The sequence below is a fragment of the Salvelinus alpinus genome, chromosome 13 (assembly GCF_045679555.1).
Source record: "Salvelinus alpinus chromosome 13, SLU_Salpinus.1, whole genome shotgun sequence".
In the NCBI taxonomy this organism is placed as follows: Eukaryota; Metazoa; Chordata; class Actinopteri; order Salmoniformes; family Salmonidae; genus Salvelinus; species Salvelinus alpinus.
This window is the reverse complement of record NC_092098.1, coordinates 18,364,863-18,390,644: the sequence shown is the minus strand read 5'-3', so window position 1 is coordinate 18,390,644 and position 25,782 is coordinate 18,364,863. Positions and strand designations below refer to the sequence as shown.

Below are 25,782 nucleotides of genomic sequence, written 5' to 3'. Positions count from 1 at the left end.
GTTTTAGAGGATTGAGGTCAGGGCTTTGTGATGGCCACTTGAATACCTTGACTTTGTTGTCCTTACGCCATTTTGCACCCCACAACATGATGCTGCGACCCCCGTTCTTCACGGTTGGGATGGTGTTCTTCAGCTTGCAAGCGTCCCCCTTTTCCTCCAAACATATCGATGGTCGTTATGGCCAAACAGTTCTATTTTTGTTTCATCAGACCAGAGGACATTTCTCTAAAAAGTACGATCTTTGTCACAATATGCAGTTGCAAACCGTAGTCAGGCTTTTTTATGGCGGTTTTGAAGCAGTGGCTTCTTCCTTGCTGAGCAGCCTTTCAGGTTATGTCGATATAGGACAAGTTTTACTGTAGATATAGATACTTTTGTACCTTTTTCCTCCAGCATTTTCACAAGGTCCTTTGCTATTGTTCTGGGATTGATTTGCACTTTTCGCACCAAAGTACGTTCATCTTTAGGAGACAGAACGCGTCTCCTTCTTGAGCGGAATGACGGCTGCGTGGTACCATGGTGTTTATACTTGCGTACTAATTTTTCCAACAATTGTTTACAGACAGATTATTTCACTTAATCACAATTCCAGTGGGTCAGAAGTTCACATACACCAAGTTGACTGTGCCTTTAAACAGCTTAGAAAATACAAGAAAATGATGTCATGAAGCTTTAGAAGCTTCTGATAGGCTAATTAACATAATTTGAGTCAGTTGGAGGTGTACCTGTGGATGTATATCAATGCTTACCTTCAAACTCAGTACCTCTTCGCTTTACATCATGCAAAAATCTAAATAATTCAGCCAATTACCTGAATAGGCCGCTCAGCAAGGAAGAAACCACTGCTCCTAAACCGTCATAAATAAGCCAGATTACGGTTTGCAACTGCACATGGGGACAAAGATCGTACTTTTTGGAGAAATATTCGCTGGTCTGATGAAACAAAAACAGAACTGTTTGGCCATAATGACCATCGTTATGTTTGGAGGAAAAATAGGGATGCTTGCAAGCCGAAGAACCATCCCAAACGTGAAGCACGGGGGTGGCAGCATCATGTTGTGGGGGTGCTTTGCTGTAGGAGGGACTGGTGCACTTCACAAAATAGATGGCATCATGAGGGAGGAAAATTATGTGGATATACTGAAGCAACATCTCAAGACATCAGTCAGGAAGTTAAAGCTTGGTCGCAAATGGGTCTTCCATATGGACAATGACCCCAAGCATACTTCCAAAGTTGTGGCAAAATGGCTTAATTAAGGACAACAAAGTCAAGGTATTGGAGTGGCCATCACAAAGCACTGACCTTAATCCCATTGAAAATTTGAGGGAAGAACTGAAAAAGTGTGCGCGAGCAAGGAGGCCTAAAATCCATACTCAGCTACACCAGCTCTGTCAGGAGGAATGGGCCAAAATTCACCCAACTTATTGTGGGAAGCTTGTGGAAGGCTACCCAAAACGTTTGACCCAAGTAAACAATTTAAAGGCAATGCTACCAAATACAAAATGTTGTGTATGTAAACTTCTGACCCATTGGGAATGCGATGAAAGAAATCATTCTCTCTACTATTATTCTGACATTTCACATTCTTAAAATAAAGTGGTGATCCTAACTGACCTAAGACATGGAATTTTTACTAGGGTTAAATGTCAGTAATTGAAAAACTGAGTTTAAATGCATTTGGCTAAGGTGTATGTAAACTTCTGACTTCAACTGTATATCACGCCAGTGTAAATTGCTAAATTGTAATTACTTCGCCACTATTGGCCTATTTATTGCCTTACCTCCTTACATCATTTGCACACACTGTATACAGATTTTCTATTGTGTCAATGACTGTACGTTTGTTTATCCCATGTGTAACTGTGTTGTTGCTTTTGTCGCACTGCTTTTCTTTATCTTGGCCAGGTCGCAGTTGTGAATGAGAACTTGCTCTCAACTGGCCTACCTGGTTAAATAAAGGTGAAATAAAAATAAATAAAAATACAAGTGGCATCCATCATTCTTAAATGGAAGAAGTTTGGAACGAACAAGACTCTTCCTAGAGCTGGCCGCACAGCCAAACTGAGTAATCGGGGGAGAAGGGCCTTGGTCAGGGAGGTGACCAAGAACCCGATGGTCACTCTGACAGATCTCCAGAGTTCTTCTGAGGAGATGGAAGAACCTCTCCCAGGGACTGGGAGACTAGTCAGGATCGAGGGAAAGATGAACGGAGCAAAGTACAGAGAGATCCTTGATGAAAACCTGCTCCAGAGCGCTCAGGACCTCAGACTAGGGCGAAGGTTCACCTTCCAACAGGACAACAACCCTAAGCACACAGCCAAGACAACGCAGGAGTGGCTTTGGGACAAGTCTCAATGTCCTTAAGTGGCCCAGCCAGAGCCCGGACGTGAAACTGATCTAACATCTCTGGAGAGATGTGAAAATAGCTGTGCAGCGACGCTCCCCAGCCAACCTGACAGAGTTTGAGAGGATCTGCAGAGTACAGGTGTGCCAAGCTTGTAGTGTCATACCCAAGAAGGCTCGAGACTGTAATCATTGCCAAAGGTGTTCAACAAAGTACTGAGTAAAGGGTCTGAATACTTTTGTAAATGTAATATTTCTTTTTTTTTGTTGTCATTATGGGGTATTGTGTGTAGATTTATGAGAATAAAAAAAAATCAATTTTAGAATAAGGCTGTAACGTAACAAAATGTGTAAAAAGTCAAGGGGTCTGAATCCTTTACGAATGCACTGTAGGGCCTACTGTATACGGTGGCTTCAGAAAGTATTCACACCCCTTGAATGTTTCCACATTTTGTTGAGTTACAGCCTGAATTTAAAATTGATTAAAATTAGATTGTTTGTCACTGGTCTACACACAATACCCCAGAATGTCGAAGTGGATTTTTTTCTCTCTAAATGTTTACAAATGAATTAAAAACTGAAATGTCAATAAGTATTCAACCCCTTTGTTATGGCAAGCCTAAATAAGTTTAGAAGTAAACATGTGCTTAACAAGTCACATAATAAGTTGCATGGACTTACTGTGTGCAACAATAGTGTTTAACATGATTTTTGAATGATCGTACTTCATCTCTGTATCCCACACATACAATTATCTTTAAGGTCTCTCAGTCGAGCAGTGAATTTCAAACACAGATTCAACCACAAAGACCAGGGAGGTTTTCGAATGCCTCACAAAGAAGGGCACCTATTTGTAGATGGGTAAAATAAAAAAAAGCAGACATTGAATATCCCTTTGAGCATAGTGAAGTTATTAATTATACTTTGGATGGTCACCCAGTCACTACAAAGTCACCCAGTCACTACAAAGATACAGGCGTCCTTCCTAACGCAGTTGCCAGAGAGGAAGGAAACCGCTCAGAGATGTCACCATGAGGCCAATGGGGATTTTGAAACAGATACAGAGTTTAATGGCTGTGATAGGAGAAAACGGAGGATGGATCAACAACATTGTAGTTACTCCACAATACTACTAATTGACAGAGTGAAAAGAAGGATGCCTGTTCAGAATAAAAATATTCCAAAACCTGCATCCTGTTTACAATAAGACACTAAAGTAAATCTGCAAAAATCTGTCCTGAATATAAAGCATTCTGTTTGGGGCAAATCCAAAACAACAACACATCACTGCGTAACACTATTTGCAAGCGTGGTGGTGGCTGCATCATGTTATGGGTATGTTTGTCATCAGCAAGGACCAGGGATTTTTTTTATGATAAAAATAAACCAAATACAGCTAAGAACAGTGAAAATCCTAGAGGAAAACCTGGTTCAGTCTGCTTTCCAACAGACACTGTTAGACAAATTCACCTTTCAGCAAGACATTTACCTAAAATATAAGGCGAAATAGGAGTTGCTTACCAAGACGACATTGAATGTTCCTGTGTGGCCCAGTTACGATTTTGACTTAAATCATCTTGAACATCTATAGCAAGACTTGAAAATAGCTGTTTAGCAATGCTCAACAACCAACTTGACAGAGCTTGAAATATTTTTTAAATAATAATGTACAAATATTTTACAATTCAGGTTTGCAAAGCTCTTAGAGACGTACCCAGAAAGACTCACAGCTGTAATCGCTGCCAAAGGTGATTCTAACATGTATTCAATCAGGGGTCTGAATACTTACCTAATAAAGATATATTATTGTTTTATTAGATTATAAATATTTTTTTTTACATATGTTATAATTTTTCTTCCACTATGACATTAGAGCGTATTTTAGAGCGTATTTTTTTAATCCCACTTTGTAACACAAAAATATTTAGAAAAAGTAAAGGGTTGTGTATACTTTCTTAAGGAACTGCATGTATTGGTTAGTGGCGGCTGACGGTTGTCGAGGGCATAAGCAATGGTCCAATTGCTAAAAGGCAGGATTTTTTTCTAGCCACCAATTGCATCATTTTTATTACATTTGTCTACCAACCACTGAACTAATGGCTACAAGATATATTTAATCAAATAATCATTTTAAAATCATGATGGTCAGGGACGGAAGAGATTATAATCACCAATATTCCTTTTTGGAGGTAATTTGTGTTTACCTAAATCTTTGTGTTAAATTGCTGGGACAACTCAACAAATGACAGAGCACTTTCCTCTTAGCATGCTGAGTATTGCTACAGAACAGACTATTACAGGTGGAACCTATCAAACCAATATGCTACCAGATTTGTATTTTCTTTGACTTGTATTATTTCCCAGTATGACCAATTTCCGTAAAACACATATGCAGTTCTGCTATTTGTAACATTCTTGTTTCAATGATGAGTCAGTTCAGGTAAATAATTAGATCTGATGGCAAAAAATAACCAAATCCCATGGTTTTTAACATGAGGTCCACCCAATAGAATGTTTCATTGTTGTTTGATACAGTCATTTTCAATGAGCATGTGAACATTCCAACTTGTCTCAACATTCCTTTATCAGCCTGCGAACATTCTATTGCATAGACTCCCATACAACAAACAAAAAATGCTATTCTTTTGGAGTGGCTATCATATATCATATTTGATCAGGAGCTTGTGGGCAATAATTTAATACCATCAAACCTTTGTCATCACAAAGTGGCCAAATATTTCTGCTGGCCCATGAACTAATGTGGTATATCATTATTTGTGTTCTATGGGCTTAATAGAATTATTTACTCCCAAACCATCCTTGCCTGGAGGTGCTGAATTGTGTATCTATTAGGCCTACACTATCAATGAAATGAACCTGTGCAAGAATGTTATTTTAATATTTGTTGTGTGTGTGCTCATTTTCTCTTTACATGTGTTTTTTTTGACACATTAGATTAAATGTACATAGTTATTACATTACATAATCAAAGGGTGTTCATATAGGTAAGTCATTATGATGTTTGATAAGGAATTATTAAATGTTTTGTTATACAACAATCTATGTTTTGGGAAAGACATATATTGGCCCATGCACTCTGCATTTAGGAAAAACCTTTTGAGGGAGCATGTTGGACCAGTTATGTTCCAGTTGGATGGATTCTTATCCCAGGTGGCACTAATGCTGTTGCTCTTGTTGCTCTTGTGAGTGAAACTTCACCTGCTACTGCCTAAGGAGAGTGGTTGAAAGTTGTTTTGGATAACTGTGTCAGCGATGTAAGCCTGTGGTGGTGGCTGTTGTAAACGCCATGTATTTTTAGTAGCTACAAGCATTGCATGATGAGCAGTGATGTATCATCATGCATAATAGCAAAATTAGACCTGTGCTCTGCCACTGCATGTCCACTACACTGACTCAGCCAACTCCAACCTTTTTATTATAGGCTACGTGGGTTGGTCCCGATTTCAACCCTATCTAAGTAAGTAATTGCATGATTTTCATATTTAATATTCACATTGACTGTCTAGCCTACTCCTATCGATATATTTTGAATGACTTTATGTATGCCTACTGGCCTTAATCCAAGGAATGTATTATTTCGTCACTAGGGAATGTTGCCAAACTCACAGGCTGACGGCAAAAAGGAACTCAAGGACTTTGGAAGCGAACTTCGTCCATACACAAACTTGCAGCAAACCAAACATTCTTAAAACCAAGCATTCAACTGTTCTATCGGGGTGTTCAGTTGTTTGATGACTTTTGTTGGTGCTTCACTCGTTTGTAGGCTATAACCTTTAAATTAATATTAACGTTAGGATAGGCCAACTAGAGGAGTTTCATAGGTGAAACAGGCAGCGCTTCTCTCCGGCAACGCATTTGCCATATTGGACACAGACAATTTTTATCATTGCACACTCTCTCAAGAGGAAGAAAAAACACGATTATAGTCCATCGACAGAACTCCTTTTCGCCTTCATGAATGGTGAGCGCAAATCTGTCATGAAGGATATTTCTGCTGACTATATGTCAAAATGTATGGATCCGTGAGCAAAATGTTAATCAAATGTTTTATTTATGAAATAACGACATATTCGTTTTCATAAACGTTTTTATATAAACTGGGTATATAATGTGTGGTTTAGGCTACAAACTTCTGACAAAAGACTGTTAAATTACGCAATAGGGCAATCCTCCTATTTTTTAGGCTCAGTCCTATTATTGCCTCACTGTTTTGTTAACTGGAATAGGGCTATGACTTTAAATTCTTATTAATGTGGCCTATTTGATAAATTCCGTTTTCTTAAACATTTTTTCAACTCTGACGGCCTATCAGCGTAAACGCCGTTTTTTGGACTATGGAGATTCCAGTTGGATTAGGAGGAGTTTGTGACTCCCCAAACATAGTTTTTCGCGGACCTTTCCAAAACGTTTTCCACAACGTGAAAGCTACACTGCCTAGTAACACTACTGTCACCGAAACCTTGGACTTTTCTAGTTCGTACAGTTTCATGCAGAATAAACACCCCTGGGAGATGCGCCAAACTAACCGGCAATCACCCCGAAAAGAAATATCGTCAGGGACGGCTCGCAATTCTGACATTGAAGTGAGGGAAGATGACAGCATTAGTTTTTCCAGAACACTCGAATCGGATGCAAGTCGTATCCATTTTGCCAAAAGCTCAACAGGAAACAAAACCGGGTTTTCCTCTGTGAACGAATTAGACTATCCAAACCCGAATGGATACGGATCCTGTCGCTCTGGACCATTAGCCTGCAACACTAAACAACAGTGCTGTCAACCAGCTGTGCCCCATCACGGAGTGGAGTTAAGTCCTAACAGTTACGCCCGTGTGGCGAACAGTTGTTCCAATTCTGCCTGCACCACCATATCAGAAACGGCGAGGGAGCTCTGCAACGCTGTCTCTGTGTCGCTGGGATTGACCATGGACTTGAATGAGATGAATGACCTGGGACCAAATTACGCACCATCCAGTGCAAATGACCAAAGTCAAGGCAACTATTTGTTTCAGGTGCCTCTATTGAATTGTTCTGGAGCTGAAGAAAACGTCTCCATTACAGAATACAAATGCCCTAGTGAGCGCAATGCCAGGCCACTACAAAGTGATAAACGAGTTGAGATGTTTAAAAGTTCCCCAGCAAATGACCTTACAGAAGAAGTGGCGACCATGGAGCACCTTAGCTCCAGACATCCATCCACAGATGAACAGGACTTTAGACTGAATGAAAAGAGTGATGACCCGACTTCAAAAGAAACAGAGCATTCTTTGAATACAAGAGCACGCTCTGCATCTTGTCATTTTGACCCACTGTTGCCAGCACACTTGGCACACTTCAGTCAAACTGACCCAGACAGATTCTCGTCTCATGTCATCCCAGCACATGTCTGTGAAACTGGAGAAACAATGGAGGACAAATATGCTGACTACTTACAACAACAGTACAGTGTCAAGATAAAATATGAGGCCATTAGTAATGAACCTGCCGGAACGTCATGGGGCTATCAGTACAACAGGTATAATGACAATGACAACACACAATATGGACCGAGGCAGGGTATGAATCCATACAGTGCGGGACCAGACTCCGCGTTCATTTGTAACCCTTATGAATATGAGCGGGGTGGTGGTCTGGTGCGCAGAGAGCGGCCAACTTCTGAGCAGTGGTACCCGGGCGGGATGCTAGGGAGGATGCCCTATCCCAACTCCCCGTACTTAAAGAATGAGGTCGGGGACTGGCTGGATGTCTCTTACACAGATGCCAGGTAAGAAGGTTATTAAAACTCACAAATTCACAAACACTTTACATTACAGTGCCCTTATTAAGGGGTAAATAACCTACATGTTTAAATGTAGTGTAACAAAGCAATCTTTCACCTGTCACGTTTTACAGTGTTATGGGCTGCATAATTCTTCATTCCCTCTTCCAACAGACTATCACAATGTACTTACTCTATAGTAGACTACTGTTATATTTATGATGTATTTGATCAAAAACAAAATCAACAACCCCATTGTCAAATGGTTATATTGCAAATGATATAGTGCTGTATTGTATTATCTTCATGAATGTACTACATCTGGAGTAACAATGACTTCTGCATGAGTTAGACCACTATTGATTCTGAAAAGGATAGCTGTGAACAGTGTTGAAGGAACAGAAAAAACACCACATTTTACCAGTTCAGATTTTTTAAACATAGAGGATTTGCAAAGTTTCACCTCAATATCTTCATGATCACACTCCAGTCAGCTTTGGGGTTTCCCATTGATGCACATGTCTTTCTCCCAGGGACTTTGCAGACAAGGCAAACAAGGTGACTTGTTAGGCACTTGCTCATTGTCATTACAGCAAATAAAGATGTTATCAGCCTACTTTGTAGCCTACTTTGAGCATCTATAGTTATAAGCTCTGAATAGTGTATGCCCAGAGTGCTTGTCAGTTTAGCTTTTTTAAACAGGACGTTCTAGGCTTCATGTGTGTATATCTTTTTCCTCTGATTTAATTGGACACAAAGCCACAAGCCACATGATTTAAGTATTTGTTGTGTACAGCTCCATAGAACAATTCTCAACAGTAAAATAATTCATTTGTTAGGCTACTTTGAAAATGAACTGTTTCCAACATAAATTTGGTCAACCTGCATGTAGAATGTGCAACTAATATCATGCAAAATCTCTGCAAAGCAAGCATTGCATTTGTAGTGTCTATATTACACTGAGTACGGTCCTTGAGCACATGTTAGTTGTCTTAATGTTTTACTCACAGTGGTTTGGTGCTTGGTGTAGTTGTAGTAGGATGGATAAAATGACGTGCAAGAGAGCCCTTAATGGACCAAGCATAATCTGAAGTTCCGTGATCAGGATCATTGCGCAATACTAGAATCCCATTGTTTACTATTCAATATCTGGTTTTACATATTGTTTACGTTTGAGAAGCAGGAATCTCAAATTACCAGAAAACAGGAATTTTACTTCCTTTCTGAGCAAATTCTTTAGCAAATATCTGAGCAAATGTTCATGTTGCTCTCACCTGGAGGTTGACACACTCATTTAACGTCCTGCTCTTTATTTCTGAGGAAAGGTTGCTAAATGAGAGCTGTAACTGTATAGTGTAATGTATATGGTGTACATCATTTTCATTCAACAGTACTGTATGTGCTCAGAAATTTGCCCAGAGAGGTAGTAAAAACAATCTCAACTTTAAAGGGGAACTGTAATGTTTCAAGAACTTATCATGTAGCCTACAGAGTAAGAGGAAGACATTATATACAAACTAGATGCTCTGTGAAGATTGACTTCTAAGGTTCAGTAACAATTCAATGAACAGACTTTCTTCTCTTACACACAAGACATCACATACCCTAACACTGAATGGAGGGAGAATCTGTTATCGGTCCGGTCATAATGTTTTTTATTTCACTCCAAAAAAAGCTACCGATGTTCGTAACTCCCATATATTCAGAACAAGAAATGCTATAAAATCATGTTTACAGTATAAACTGTTTACTAACATGATCATATGAGACGTGGACCTCTATTCATTTAAATTCAGGAAATATCTAAAACAAATTTCTTCCTTCCTGCCCTGTGAGAAATCTTTCTCTAAATCAGACTGATTTGCAGTTCAAATGTGGTTACACAATATACAGTAATCACATAATAATACAGTTGGACACATCCATTCCTTCTGTAAAGCTTGTTAAAGTAAAATACTAATTGTATGTACCATTTTTAAGCATGAGAAATGATCATGAAGATATTAAGAAATCATTTTTAGATGTGGGTTGAGAGACATGTCTCTGTCTGCAACTTGAAACTCAGCAATACAGCAATTATGTTCAACCAGAAGACAAAGAAGCATCTCTATAATATCTGTTAAAGGGAGAATTATTTCTCAATTTCAGGATAATAGTGCATATTTGGTGGCCTTACGTGTTGATTAATTTTGCCCTGTAGTTTTCTAATTTGCTATTTGCATTTACAAGATGTTTCTAAGATATTGAAGTGTTATTGAAATTATAATCAAACAATTGCATGTATTGTAATGGGTAGCAATAGCATCAGATTTGCAGGTTTGCGTGTATTCCTCATTTCCACATTGTCAGAAATATGTACATTTAGGACTACTTTGATTAATGTCATGAGATAGAGATAGTTCTATATAAGGTAACTATGGTGACGTACTTTACTGTCCGTTTGACAGCAGCCCAACATTATTCATACACATGGCCTTATTTTAGAATCCCTTTGTCTTTCTTGGAGAGCTCATTTGTATACATTTTAACATGGTCGAATAGGCCCATTATAGCTCATCCCTAGCTTGAGTTCCCATGTGAATTTCATTGTTTATTGAATTACCCCCCATAGACAAAATAGTATTGTCTCTGTCAGAAAATGCTTCACAGTGTGGCATTGACACGTACATTGTTCTGGGCTGCAGTATAACAGCAGTAACTACAATTCAACCAAACATAGACCTAATACATCACATTGAGTGCTTTTAAGAGTGGTATTTTTGTCCATATAAACAGTAACCCCCAACAACAAAACAAGATGTAAAAATCTGCCATTCTGTCCATGAGCGAGGCAGTTAACCCCCAACAACAACTGCTGCCCGGGCGCCAATGATGTCGATTAAGGCAGCCCCCGCATCTTTCTGATTCAGAGGGGTTGGGTTAAATGCAGAAGACACATTTCGGTTGAATGCATTCAGTTGCGCAACTGACTTGGTATCCCCCTTTCCTCATTGTAATAGCTTCCTCGGTTGGATAATTTTATAAGAAATGTACTGTATGATCCAAGGGTATATATTCTTTTAATAGACTAGAACTACACTATATTTACAAAAGTATGTGGACACCCCTTCAAATTAGTGGATTCGGCTATTTCAGTCACACCCGTTGCTGACAGGTGTATAAAATCGAGCACATAGCCATGCAATCTCCATAGACAAACATTGGCAGTAGAATGGCCTTACTGAAGAGCTCAGTGACTTTCAACTTGTCATCGTCATAGGATGCCACCTTTCCAACAAGTCAGTTTGTCAAGTTTCTGCCCTGCTAGATCTGCCCCGGTCAAATGTAAAAGTTGTTATTGTGAAGTGGAAACGTCTAGGAGCAACAACGGCTCAGCCGCAAAGTGGTAGTCCACACAAACTCACAGAAAGGGACGGCCGAGTGCTGAATTGCACAGCGCGTTAAAAAACCTGTCTGTCCTCAGTTGCAATACTCACTAACGAGCTACAAACTGCCTCTGGAAGCACGGTCAGCACAAAAACTGTTCGTCGGGAGCTTCATTTAATGGGTTTCCATTGCCGAGCAGCCGCATACAAGCCTAAGATCACCATGCGCAATGCCAAGCATCGGCTAGAGTGGCGTAAAGCTCCCCGGAGCAGTGGAAACATGTTGTCTGGAGTGATGAATCACACTTCACCATCTGGCAGTCCGAATCTGTGTTTGGCGGATGCCAGGAGAACGCTACCTGCCCCAATGCGTAGTGTCAACTGTAAAGTTTGGTGGAGGAGGAATAATGGTCTGGGGCTGTTTTTCATGGTTCGGGCTAAACCCCTTAGTTCCAGTGAAGGGAAATCTTAATGCTACAGCATACAATGACATTCTAGACGATTCTGTGCTTCCAACTTTGTGGCAACAGTTTGGGGAAGGCCCTTTCCAGTTTCAGCATGACAATGCCCCTGTGCACAAAGCGAGGTCCATACAGAAATTATTTGTCGAGATCGGTGTGGAAGAACTTGACTGGCCTGCAAAGAGCCCTGACCTCAACTCCATTGAACACCTTTGGGATGAATTGGAATGTCGACTGTGGGCCAGGCCTAATCGCCAAACATCCGTGCCCCGACCTCAGTAATGCTCTTGTGGCTAAATGGAATCAAGTCCCCGCAGTAATGTTCCAACATCTAGTAGAAAGCCTTCCCAGAAGAGTCGGGGCTGTTATAGCTGCAAAGGTCCGAACAACTCCATATTAATGCCCATCATTTTGAAATGAGATGTTCCACGAGCAGGTGTCCACATACTTTTGGTCAAGTAGTGTTTCACCAACCATGTTACATAGATGTTACAGAGGGTAAAGGGTACAGTGCCTATAGAAAGTCTACACCCCTCTTGGATTTCTTCACATTTTGTTACAAAGTAGGATTAAAATTGATTTAATTGTCATTTTTTTGTCAACGTTCTACACAAAATAAACTAATGTCAAAGTGGAAGAAACGTACAAAAATGTGTTTAAGATTAATTAAAAACTAAACACTAATATACCTTGATTACAGCTTTGAGTCTTCATCAGTAAGTCTCATAGAGCTTTGCATACCCGTATTGTGCAATATTTGCCCATTATTCTTTTCCCAATTTTTCAAGCTCTGTCAGGGTTTTGGGGATAATGACTAGACTGCAATTTACAAGTCTTGCAATATATTTTCAAGCAGATTTTAGTCTAAACTGTAACTTGGCCACTCAAGAACATTCACTCTCTTCTTGGTAAGCAACTCCAGTGTCGATTTGGCTTTGTGTTGTAGGTTATTATCAAATCACATCAAATCAACCATCCAGTTGGCCATCCGGTTGGCCATTTTGATTAATTGTTCAGCAGTCTTATGGCTTGGGGGTCAGTCTATGACTTTGGTGACTGGAATCTTTGACAATTTTTGGGCCTTCCTCTGACACCGCCTAGTATATAGGTCCTGGATGTCAGGAAGCTTGGCCCTAGTGATGTACTGGGCCGTACGCATTACCCTCTATAGCGCCTTACGGTCAGATGCCGAGCAGTTGCCATACCAGGCAGTGATGCAACCGGTCAGGATGCTCTCGACGGTGCAGCTGTAGAACTTTTTGAGGATCTGGGGACTCATGCCAAGTCTTTTCAGTCTCCTGAGGGGGAAAAGGTGTTGTCGTGCCCTCTTCACAACTGTCTTGGTGTGTTTGGACCATGATAGTTTGTTGGTGATGTGGACACCAAGGAACTTAAAACTCTCGACCCGCTCCACTTCAGCCCCGTAGATGTTAATTGGGGCCTGTTCGGCCCTCCTTTCCCTATAGTCCACAATCAGCTCCTGCAGAAATTCCTATTTCATCCTGCTGAAAGAGGAAGTCCTCTCCCAGTGTCTGGTGTAAAGCAGACTGAATCAGGTTAGGATTCCTCTAGGATTTTGCCTGTACTTAGCTCCAGCCCGTTTCTTTTCATCCTGAAAAACTCCCCAGTCTTTGCAGATGTCAAGCATACCATTACCATGATGGAGCCACCACCATGCTGAAAATAAGGAGGCAGTTACTCAGTGATGTGTTGTGTTGGATTTGCCCCAAACATAAGGCTTTGCATTTAAGCCAAAAAGTGTATTTCTTTGCCGTGTTTTTTGTTTGTTGCAATATTAGTTTAGTGCCTTGTTGCATACATATGCATGTCTTGGAATTTTTTTATTCTGTATATTTGTGTTCTTCTTTTCACTCTGTCATTTTGGCCATTATTGTGGAGTCACGACAATGTTGTTGATCCACCCATCACAGCCATTGAACTCTGTCGCCGTTTTAAAATCACCAATGGCCTCATGGTGACATCCCTAAGCAGTTTCCTTCCTGTCCTTTAGCTCAGTTCTGAAGGAAGACTGCATCTCGGATGTGTCTGGGTGGTTTGATACATCGTCCATCCATATACATCCTCCACAGCATAATTCTTTACTTGACCATGCTTAAAGAGATATTCAATGTCTGATTTGTTATTTTTACCCATCTACCAATCACTGTCCGTCCTTCTTTATGAGGCTTTAAAAAGCTCCCTGGTCTTTAGTTGAATCTGTGCTTGAAATTCAATACTTGACTGAGGGACCTTACAGATATTTTATGTACAGTATGTGGAACAGAGGAAGGGGCAGTCATTCAATATAACTTGATATATAACAAAATATAATTTGTTAAGCCACATTTGACTTCTGAACTCTTTTAGGCTTGCCTCAACAAAGGGGATGAATAGTTATGCAGCGACTCTATGGTAGTTATTTAATTAGTATACATTTTTTTTCACTTTGACATTATGGAGTATTTTGTGTGGATCAATGACACAAAAATTACAATTAAATATATTTCAATCCCACTTTGTAACACAACAAAATATGAAAAAAGTTAAAGATATAGACTTTCTATAGGCACTGTAAATGTTACAATTGGCCAGCAATAATATATATCATGTATATTCTCAATTAAGAATATATACTGTAGTTTCAAAAAGGTCAGTACAGTGAGTAAATATGAACATGGAAGTGTTGAAAAACAAGATAGACCTCAAAAGGGCTTGTTAGGCAAAGGGTCAATTAAGTTGTCCATTTCTGTTGCAGCAATTATGCTCTGTTTGGTGTGAAAATTGATTTTTGCCTTACTCAGCAGTCACTGGCACCTAACACTTGTATTTTTGGGCTGCTACTTACCTGTGTCTGTCATCACCATGCCTATTTGCATATTTTTCACTATTAATGAAGATGCAGTTGTTCTACATTTTTCACATTATCGCAGCCAACCGCGTTTCCACCCAATATCACACAGGCGGTATAGTTCTTTACACTGTAAATTTCAGGTTTAAAATAACAATACAAATAGTTACCACCACATTACATTGACCATATTTACTTAACATTTCAGGGTGAGGGTTTGAGTTTGTAGTTACATTGAAAAATAACTACAACACCTGTTCTTTCCATGACATAGACTGACCAGGTGAGTCCAGGTGAAGCTATGATCCCTTATTTATGTCACTTGTTAAATCCACTTCAATCAATATAGATGAAGGGGAGGAGACAGGTTAAAAAATGATTTTAAAGCCTTGAGACAATTGAGACATGGATTGAGTAAGTGTGCCAGTCAAGACAAGAGATTTAAGCGCCTTTGAACGGGGTATGGTAGTAGGTGTCAGGCACACCGGTTTGTGTCAAGAACTGCAACGCTACTGGGTTTTTCATGCTCAACAGTTTGCCATGTGTATCAAGAATGGTCCACCACCCAAAGGACATCCAGCTAACTTGACACAACTGTGGGAATCATTGGAGTCAACAACGCTTTTGACACCTTGTAGAGTCCATGCCCTGACGAATTGAGGCTGTTCTGAGGGCAAAATGGGGGGTGCAACTCAATATTAGGAAGGTGTTCCTAATGTTTGGTATACTCAGTGTATATGCCACTGACTTAGAAGGGGCAAAATTAGACTTAACACAACTCAATATTAGGAAGGTGTTCTTAATGTTTTATTCACTCAATAATTCCTACATTCACTATTCAAAACTAAGAACAAAACTATTCAAAATCATTATGGCATTGTTTTTATACACTCCAATACAAGCGAGTGGCGGCATGTGCGCACTTGTGCTCTTTTTGAGAACAAAGGGCTGGATGCACTAATGGTCAGTAGGCCACTGCTGATGTTGATGACCTAACCATCTGATCCACTCATGGTGAATTTACCTGAGATTCTAAATTACTCTCCAAATTGCACCTTAAGCGTGCAAGTGCTGTGCTAATGACAATTCACATGTCAAAGTCACACACCACTCCCAGTGTATTATCTGGATTCCACAGTCTGAAATGTCTAAGTGTTATGATGCAAGATTTATATCAGATCTGGAACTTACAAACCATATGGCTATTACAGTAGCTCCAATTGGCTTATGGGCTACATTCTTCATATCAGCCCTCCTCTACTCCAGCCAATAAGCTTACATAAAATACAGAATATCTTATTTTGCTCATATTGAGTAGTCATTCACCTAGGCTACATTTCATCGGGGGAAATGTTAGATGTCTGGGTTAGATGGGGTGGGTACAAAGAACATCTGCAAAATGCTGTGGGTACATGGCAGGTCTGTGACAGAGTGAACGGTCATTTCTGAAGGAATACAATACAATATAAAAGTTGGACTTTTTGTTTGGTTTCTTGTTTGTTATCCTCAATGATTTTAACAATACAATTTATATGTGGAGATTTTTCTGTGTTGTCAAAATTGTCAGAACCAGTCTGGGTGAAAGGAATTCCACTTTTCTAACCTTTTCCGTTTCCCCCCTGCTTTGCCATGCCATGCCCCAGTTTACATTCATATTCTTACGCCATGTTGACATCCACAGGATATGCCATCAACATATTAATGTTCAGAAGTATTATCATCATCACATATCCTCATTTTGGATTTCCAATAATTCCAATAAATTCCTTAAAGGTTTATAGCTAAAGTGGATAAGAGCAGCATAGAGTAACATTTATATCCTTGCATTGATTACATTAATAATTTCATCACACATTTGAAGTACCTACATTTATTACTGATTTATGATTAACCAGATCAGTCACTCTCAATATCTATGGATTAATTAACCAGTATTTCCCCTTGTCATGCAATCCTATGCATTTTGCTGTGGCTAATTCTGTGTTGGTATGCTCAAATAGTATAACAAAACCATTCGGGACCCCAATCAGGGCCCCTGGGCATGTGCCCTGTGTTCCCCGTCAGTAATCCAGCCATGACAAAAATACTCTTAAATACATTATTTTTAGAATGTTCAATTCTCCCTCAGTGTCTTGCTTTTATTTGGGTGATTTCTAGTTCTCAAAGATTATATTATTTTAAAATATATAGTTTAATTATCTTTTCTACATACTTCCTGTCTGGCTTTAGGAACAATTTAGTGGTGCGCTGCTGCTTAGTGAATATATGGGAAACACTGAATTACTTCAATCTTCCAGTAACATCAGACCAGGTCATCAGAACAGAATTATACTCATCATATTAAGGCACTGAAACTGAGCTTTGTGCTTTATTCTCTAACAGCTGGCTTTTCTGGCTCTAGATTCTGACCAAGAGCCAGTGGGCATTTAGCCTACTGCTGATACTGTAGAGAGGACTGTTTTGCTGCTTGGTTATAAGCTTTGTCCTTGTGTTTTTTACATAGAGCCTTGACACCTAACGCTATACGTCATTGAGGTATAGTTATGTCTGTACACACTGTCCAATCTCTTCCTGTGCTGACAGCTGCAGTAGAGCACCCCTCTTGCCCCCCTTGGCCCTGGCACTGCTGTTCACACCTTTCCCACACTCTCAAGTCATCACACCCTCTGCCCAGCTCTAATTAGAGATCAGATAAATTCTTACCCAGTCTGGTTCACCCGATGAGGATCTCACTCAGAAACTGTGAATCTGAGGGAGAAAAGTGAAAATGCTTAAATAATCTGGAACTGTGAATCAAATGAACTTTTCACAAATTCTAAAGAACCACACAAATAAGGTATACACTTGATGGCAGTAGTATTGGACATAAGGCCTCAATGTGAGGAGTCGTATAGAATGCCAGCCAGAGGCAATCACGTTTAATTTTGATCAGGGACCATGGTCCAGATTGGGTGTCAGCTTTTGTGTGGGGTGTTAAGTGTCAGTGGCGTATACACTGAGATACCAAACATTAGGAACACCGTCCTAATATTGAGTTGCACCCCCCCCCCCCCCTTTGCCCTCAGAACAGCCTCAATTTGTTGGGGCATGGACTTTACAAGGTGTCAAAAGCGTTCCATAGGGATGCTGGCCCATGTTGATTCCAATGCTTCCCACAGTTGTGTCAAGTTTGCTGGATGTCCTTTGGGTGGTGGACCATTCTTGATACACATGAGAAACTGTTGAGTGTGAATCAATCAAACCTGTGCGCTTGGCACCTACTACCATACCCAGTTCAAAGACGCTTCAATATTTTGTTTTGCCCATTCACCCTCTGAATGGCACACACATATACAATCCATGTCTCAATTGTCTCAAGGCTTAAAATCCTTCTTTAACCTGTCTCCTCCCCTTCATCTACACTGATTGAAGTGGATTTAACAAGTGACATAAATAAGGGATCATAGCTTTCACCTGTATTCACCTAGTCAATCTATGTCATTGAATGTATGTGTTTTGTATAGTCAGTGTATATCACCATGTTTATTTTTTAGCAAAATAACAACTTGCTTAAGCGACGTGCCTTTCATAATGTTAGCAATTGTTCTGTGCTTGTAAATTTGTCATATAATGACAATCAAGCTCTGCTGTTACACTATTGTAGTTTTGATTAATTTGAATATTCCATTAGTCCATTCTCAATGGTTTCACCCCTGAAGGAAAAATTGCAGGCCTCAAGCATTAGGTTATGGTCACTTCTGTTAAAATGTCAGGAAACAACTTATCAGAGTGGCAAAAGAGAAAGGCAGAGGGTAATAGGAACACATGTGCTCATTGAATGATGCTGTTGAGTAATTCTGTACTGTTTGTGTGTTTGTTTGTGATATTTCTAAAAGCCTTTAATATGTTCCTAAAGGTTTGAGGGTGGCAGAGACCACATGTTCCCCATGGAGTTCTTCTTCCCGCCCCAGAGGACCTGTCTGATCTGTGCAGATGAAGCATCTGGCTGCCACTATGGAGCGCTAACCTGTGGCAGCTGCAAAGTGTTCTTCAAGAGAGCTGCAGAAGGTAAGACTTGATAAAGTAATATGCCATTGCACCTCTCCACACAGAAGAAAGAGCAGAGCATCAATGGTGGAAATGGGATCCATAAACCAGATCCACCTCTCATGCTTTTTGGAAATAATGTATTAGATATAATGATGCCATAAGAAAAATTGTTGTTAATCTCTATGTATTTCAGAGGAAAATACCCAAGGTCCATAGTATTGACATGGTTTATTTGGAATATGTCAAAACCAATCTATGTAAATTTTTTACAAAATTGCCAGAAGTTACATTCATCCTAGTCTAACCATCTGGGAAATCCTCATATGGAAAGTCATTACATTTTTTCAGTGAATCAACCTGTGAGTCATATGACATATGAAATCCTGTTTCTGAGAAAAAGCTCATGATTATGAGCAGGGATGGGCACAGCTAATCGAATATCCAGATATCTGCCCTGACATCGGTATGCTACTTTTCCAACTTCAAATAGCAATTACAGTCACGAACCTAACAGAGTTTCTACAAGATCTGACACAAATCAATAAAAAACTATCACCAGAAACTCCCAGCGCATAAACAGGTTAGTTGTTTAGCAACAAATCCGACATTTGCGCAACTATGGGGCAAAACAGACAGTGTTGGCTTAGATTGTTGACAACATGTAAACTACACTGAACAAAAATATGAACGCAAAGTGTAAATGTAAAGTGTTGGTCCCATGTTCCATGAGCTGAAATAAAAGATCCCAGAAATGTTCAATACGCACAAAAAGCTTATTTCTCTCAAATTTTGTGCACAAATTTGTTTACATCCCTTTTAGTGAGCATTTCTCCATTGCCAAAATAATCCATCCACCTGACAGGTGTGGCATATCAAGAAGCTGATTAAATAGCATGATCATTACTAGGGTTGCACATTTTGGGGAATATTCAGAGGTGGAAACTTTCAGTGGGAATATATGGGAATTAATGGAAATATATGTACATTTATATGAATACCATTTAAATGTAGATGTTTTATGCATTGGATATATTTACCATATCACATGGAGACAGAAACATAAACCTTTTACCTTATCATAAGTAGACATAATTGCAAATTATTAAATCCTTCCAATAGAAATCAAAAAATCTATTTAGTTACGAATTGAACTTTAATTAAATGAGTTGATTCTTCACATGGGATGATTTCACTGAACAACAAAAGAAAGGGAATATTGAATGATCTCCAATGATCTATCGCATCTCCCAAAAACGTTCAACATACGTAAACTGATAGTCTAGAAACTGAAGCTTTGGTTGTCTTTCTCTCAGGCTTCCATGTCTTCTCCCTGGACCTCCTTAATGTCCACTTCTTGAACATTAGACTCTGAGGCCTCATCTTCACTGTCACTTTCCAACCTTGTTGAGGATGGGTCGTTGTCAGGCTCAAAAAGCGATCCACAAAGTCCCTTCCACCAGGTGGCTGATGAGATACAGTGGGGAGAACAAGTATTTGATACACTGACAATTTTGCAGGTTTTCCTACTTACAAAGCATGTAGAGGTCTGTAATTTGTATCATAGGTACACTTCAACTGTGAGAGACGGAATCTAAAACAAAAATCCAGAAAATCACATTGTATGATTTTTAAGTAATTAATTTGCATTTTATTGCATGACATAAGTATTTGATACATCAGAAAAGCAGAACTGAATATTTGGTACAGAAACCTTAGTTTGCAATTACAGAGATCATACGTTTCCTGTAGTTCTTGACCAGGTTTGCACACACTGCAGCAGGGATTTTGGCCCACTCCTCCATACAGACCTTCTCCAGATCCTTCAGGTTTCGGGGCTGTCGCTGGGCAATACGGACTTTCGGCTCCCTCCAAAGATTTTCTATTGGGTTCAGGTCTGGAGACTGGCTAGGCCACTCCAGGACCTTGAGATGCTTCTTACGGAGCCACTCCTTAGTTGCCCTGGCTGTGTGTTTCGGGTCGTTGTCATGCTGGAAGACCCAGCCACGACCCATCTTCAATGCTCTTACTGAGGGAAGGAGGTTGCTGGTCAAGATCTCGCGATACATGGCCCCATCCATCCTCCCCTCAATACGGTGCAGTCGTCCTGTCCCCTTTGCAGAAAAGCATCCCCAAAGAATGATGTTTCCACCTCCATGCTTCACGGTTGGGATGGTGTTCTTGGGGTTGTACTCATCCTTCTATTCCTCCAAACACGGCGAGTGGAGTTTAGAGCAAAAAGCTCTATTTTTGTCTCATCAGACCACATGACCTTCTCCCATTCCTCCTCTGGATCATCCAGATGGTCATTGGCAAACTTCAGACGGGCCTGGACATGCGCTGGCTTGAGCAGGGGGACCTTGCGTGCGCTGCAGGATTTTAATCCATGACGGCGTAGTGTGTTACTAATGGTTTTCTTTGAGACTGTGGTCCCAGCTCTCTTCAGGTCATTGACCAGGTCCTGCCGTGTAGTTCTGGGCTGATCCCTCACATTCCTCATGATCATTGATGCCCCACGAGGTGAGATCTTGCATGGAGCCCCAGACCGAGGATGATTGACCGTCATCTTGAACTTCTTCCATTTTCTAATAATTGTGCCAACAGTTGTTGCCTTCTCACCAAGCTGCTTGGCTATTGTCCTGTAGCCCATCCCAGCCTTGTACAGGTCTACAATTTATCCCTGATGTCCTTACACAGCTCTCTGGTCTTGGCCATTGTGGAGAGGTTGGAGTCTGTTTGATTGAGTGTGTGGACAGGTGTCTTTTATACAGGTAACGAGTTCAAACAGTTGCAGTTAATACAGGTAATGAGTGGAGAACAGGAGGGCTTCTTAAAGAAAAACTAACAGGTCTGTGAGAGCCGGAATTCTTACTGGTTGGTAGGTGATCAAATACTTATGTCATGCAATAAAATGCAAATTAATTACTTAAAAATCATACAATGTGATTTTCAGGATTTTTGTTTTAGATTCCGTCTCTCACAGTTGAAGTGTACCTATGATAAAAATTACAGACCTCTACATGCTTTGTAAGTAGGAAAACCTGCAAAATCGGCAGTGTATCAAATACTTGTTCTCCCCACTGTATGTTGGCACGACTGCCATATTGCATCTCCATCCCAAAGCCCTTGCTTGGAAGTGTACTTCACCAGACTGCCAAGAACCTTGCCCTCATCCAGGCCAAGGTGACGAGACACAGTAGTGATGACACCATAGGCCTTGTTGACCTCTGCACCAGACAGGATGCTCTTGCCAGCAAACTTGGGGTCCAACATGTACGCTGTGGCGTGTATGGGCTTCAGGCAGAAGTCTTCATGCTTTTTAAAGTATTTCAGAACTGCAGTTTCCTCTGCTTGGCGCAACAGTGAAGTGGACAGGGCAGTACGGATTTCTTCTCATACATCTGCAAGCAGAGTCTGAACACCAGACAGGATGGCATTGTATCCCTCAATCCGTGCAATAGCTACTGCTATAGGTTTCAGGAGTTTCAGGCTGCTTACCACTCTCTCCCAAAATACATCATCCAGGAGGATCCTCATGATGGGGCTGTCTATATCGGCAGACTGTGATATGGCCATTTCTTGGAGAGACTCCTTCCCCTCCAGGAGACTGTCAAACATGATGACAACACCACCCCAACCGGTGTTGCTGGGCAGCTTCAGTGTGGTGCTCTTATTCTTCTCACTTTGCTTGGTGAGGTAGAGTTCTGCTATAACTTGATGACCCTTCACATACCTAACCATTTCCTTGGCTCTCTTGTAGAGTATATCCATTGTTTTCAGTGCCATGATGTCATTGAGGAGCAGATTCATTGCATGAGCAGCACAGCCAATGGGTGTGATGTGAGGGTAGGACTCCTCCACTTTAGACCAAGCAGCCTTCATGTTCGCAGCATTGTCTGTCATCAGTGCAAATACCGTCTGTGGTCCAAGGTCATTGATGACTGCCTTCAGCTTATCTGCAATGTAGAGACCGATGTGTCTGTTGTCCCTTGTGTCTGTGCTCTTGTAGAATACTGGTTGAGGGGTTGAGATGTAGTTAATTATTCCTTGCCCACGAACATTCGACCACCCATCAGAGATGATTGCAATACAGTCTGCTTTCTCTATGATTTGCTTGACCTTCACTTGAACTCTGTTGAACTCTGCATCCAGCAAATTAGTAGATTAAGCATGTCTGGTTGGAGGGGTGTATGCTGGGTGAAGAACATTCAGAAATGTCTTCCAATACATATTGCCTGTGAGCATCAGAGGTGAACCAGTTGCATACAGAGCTCAAGCAAGACATTCATCAGCATTTCTCTGACTACGTTCCTCCATTGAGTAAAACAACTTCTGATTCCAGGAGGAACATGAGCTGTTACTATCGATAAGGTGTCTGATTCATAATTCTCACCTCGAATAGAAGTAGAGGGACTTTTGTCAGAGGTTGCTTGTTGTGAGCTCGGAGGGAACTTTGTGCACTTGGCCAGATGATTCTACATCTTTGTTGCATTCTTCACATATGATTTGGCACAGTATTTGCAAATGTACACAGCTTTTCCTTCTACATTAGCTGCAGGGAAATGTCTCCACACATCAGATAGTGCCCGTGGCATTTTCCTGTAAAGATTAGGAAAAAATTAGTAAAAATAAATACAATTCCATGTACAGATAAATAGTTAAGCAGTTAGATTAAACAACTCCTTTGTAAGGTAAATGTTATAAAAGGAAACATGCATGGAAACAGGTGAATTAACACTCTTCAGTTAGCAGGCTCAAGCAAGCTAAAACCCACATGGTAACAAAAACTAACTAGCAGAATTTGTTAACAAGTTAGAAATGATTTAAACACACTTTGCTGTAGGCTACTATTTACTAGTTAACAAAAAATAATGTATGTCAGATAAAATATATTCACCCCACCCAGTATTTTAATCAAAACTTACCAGAAAGCATGTAGTCCTTGGCTCAGACAGTGTGGGCTCAATAGCATCTCATTAGTGTGCAAGATCTTGAGAATCAGCTGTACTGTACATGTGATGGAAGAGTGCACTTCACATGTGATGGAAGAATGCACTGAGCATGCAGAGGGTTGCAATTCCATTGAATTGGGGATAGTTTAAACAAAATATGCACATCGTGCACCGCTCCCGAGTATACTACTCGCCAATGTCCAGTCTCTTGACAACAAGGTAGACGAAATCAGAGCAAGGGTTGCCTTCCAGAGAGACATCAGAGATTGTAACGTTCTTTGTGTCACGGATACATGGCTCACTCGGGATACGTCATCAGAGTCGGTACAGCCACCTGGCTTCTTCACGCATCGCGCAGACAGAAACAAACACCTCTCTGGTAAGAAGAAGGGTGGGGGTGTATGCCTTATGATTAACGAGACGTGGTGTGATCATAACAACATACAGGAACTCAAGTCCTTTTGTTCACCTGACCTAGAATTCCTTACAATCAAATGCCGACCACATTATCTACCAAGAGAATTCTCTTCGATCATAATCACAGTAGTGTATATCCCGTCCCAAGCAGACACATCGATGGCCCTGAAATAACTTAATTTGACTCTATGTAAACTGGAAACCACATATCCTGAGGCTGCATTTATTGTACCTGGGGATTTTAACAAGGCTAATCTGAAAACAAGGCTCCCTAAATTTTATCAGCATATCGAATGCGCGACCCGGGCTGGAAAAACCCTGGATCATTATTATTCTAACTTCCGCGACGCATATAAAGCCCTCCCCCACCCCCCTTTCGGGAAAGCTGACCACGACTCCATTTTGTTGCTCCCAGCCTATAGACAGAAACTAAAACAGGAAGCGCCTGTGCTCAGATCTGTTCAATGCTGGTCCGACCAATCGGATTCCACGCTTCAAGATTGCTTCGATCATGTGGACTGGGATATGTTCCGCATAGCGTCGGACAATAACATTGATGAATACGTTGATTCGGTGAGTGAGTTTATTAGCAAGTGCATCAGTGATGTTGTACCCACAGCGTCTATTAAAACATTCCCCAACCAGAAACCGTGGATTGATTGCAGCATTTGCGCAAAACTGAAAGCGAGAACCACTGCTTTTAATCAGGGCAAGGTGACCGGAAACATGACCGAAAAAAAACAGTGTAGCTATTCCCTCCGCAAGGCAATCAAACAAGCTAAGCATCAGTGTAGAGACAAAGTAGAGTCACAATTCAATTGTTCAGACACGAGAGGTATGTGGCAGGGTCTACAGTCAATCACGGACTACAAAAGGAAAACCAGCCCCGTCGCGGACCATGATGTCTTGCTCCCAGACAAACTAAACAACTTCCTTGCTCGCTTTGAGGACAACACAGTGCCACTGACATGGCCCGCTACCAAAACCTGCGGGCTCTCCTTCACTGCAGCCAACGTGAGTAAAACATAAACGTGTTAACCCTCGCAAGGCTGCCGGCCCAGACGGCATCCCCGGCCGTGTCCTCAGAGCATGCGCAGACCAGCTGGCTGGTGTGTTTACGAACATATTCAATCAATCCTTATCCCAGTCTGCTGTTCCCACATGCTTCAAGAGGGCCACCATTGTTCCTGTTCCCAAGAAAGCGAAGGTAACTGAGCTAAATGACTATCGCCCCGTATCACTCAGTTCCGTCATCGTGAAGTGCTTTGAGAGACTAGTCAAGGACCATATCACCTCCACCCTACCTGACACCCTAGACCCACTCCAATTTGCTAACCGCCCCAATAGGTCCACAACGACACAATCACAATCGCAGTCACACTGCACACTGCCGTAACCCATCTGGACAAGAGGAATACCTATGTAAGAATGCTGTTCATCGACTACAGCTCAGCATTTAAAACCATAGCACCCTCCAAACTCGTCATTAAGCTCGAGACCCTGGGTCTTCACCCCGCCCTGTGCAACTCGGTCCTGGACTTCCTTACGGGCCGCCCCCAGGTGGTGAGGGTAGGTAACAACATCTCCATCCCG

General features: G+C 40.9%; 1 protein-coding gene across 2 annotated transcripts in view; it reads left to right on the top strand.

The window, feature by feature from the left end:
* Positions 1-6,002: 6,002 nt before the first annotated feature.
* The window catches only part of LOC139537241 (androgen receptor-like), a 62,892-nt gene continuing 43,112 nt past the window's right edge, over positions 6,003-25,782 (top strand). Inside the window, exons 1-2 of one of the 2 annotated variants that reach the window (XM_071338341.1) lie at positions 6,003-8,126; positions 18,690-18,841. In XM_071338341.1, the coding sequence (XP_071194442.1) occupies positions 6,700-8,126; positions 18,690-18,841 (1,579 nt within the window). In that variant the 5' untranslated portion in view covers positions 6,003-6,699. The remainder of the gene's footprint in view (positions 8,127-18,689; positions 18,842-25,782) is intronic. The other variant, XM_071338342.1, reaches the window with a different exon arrangement.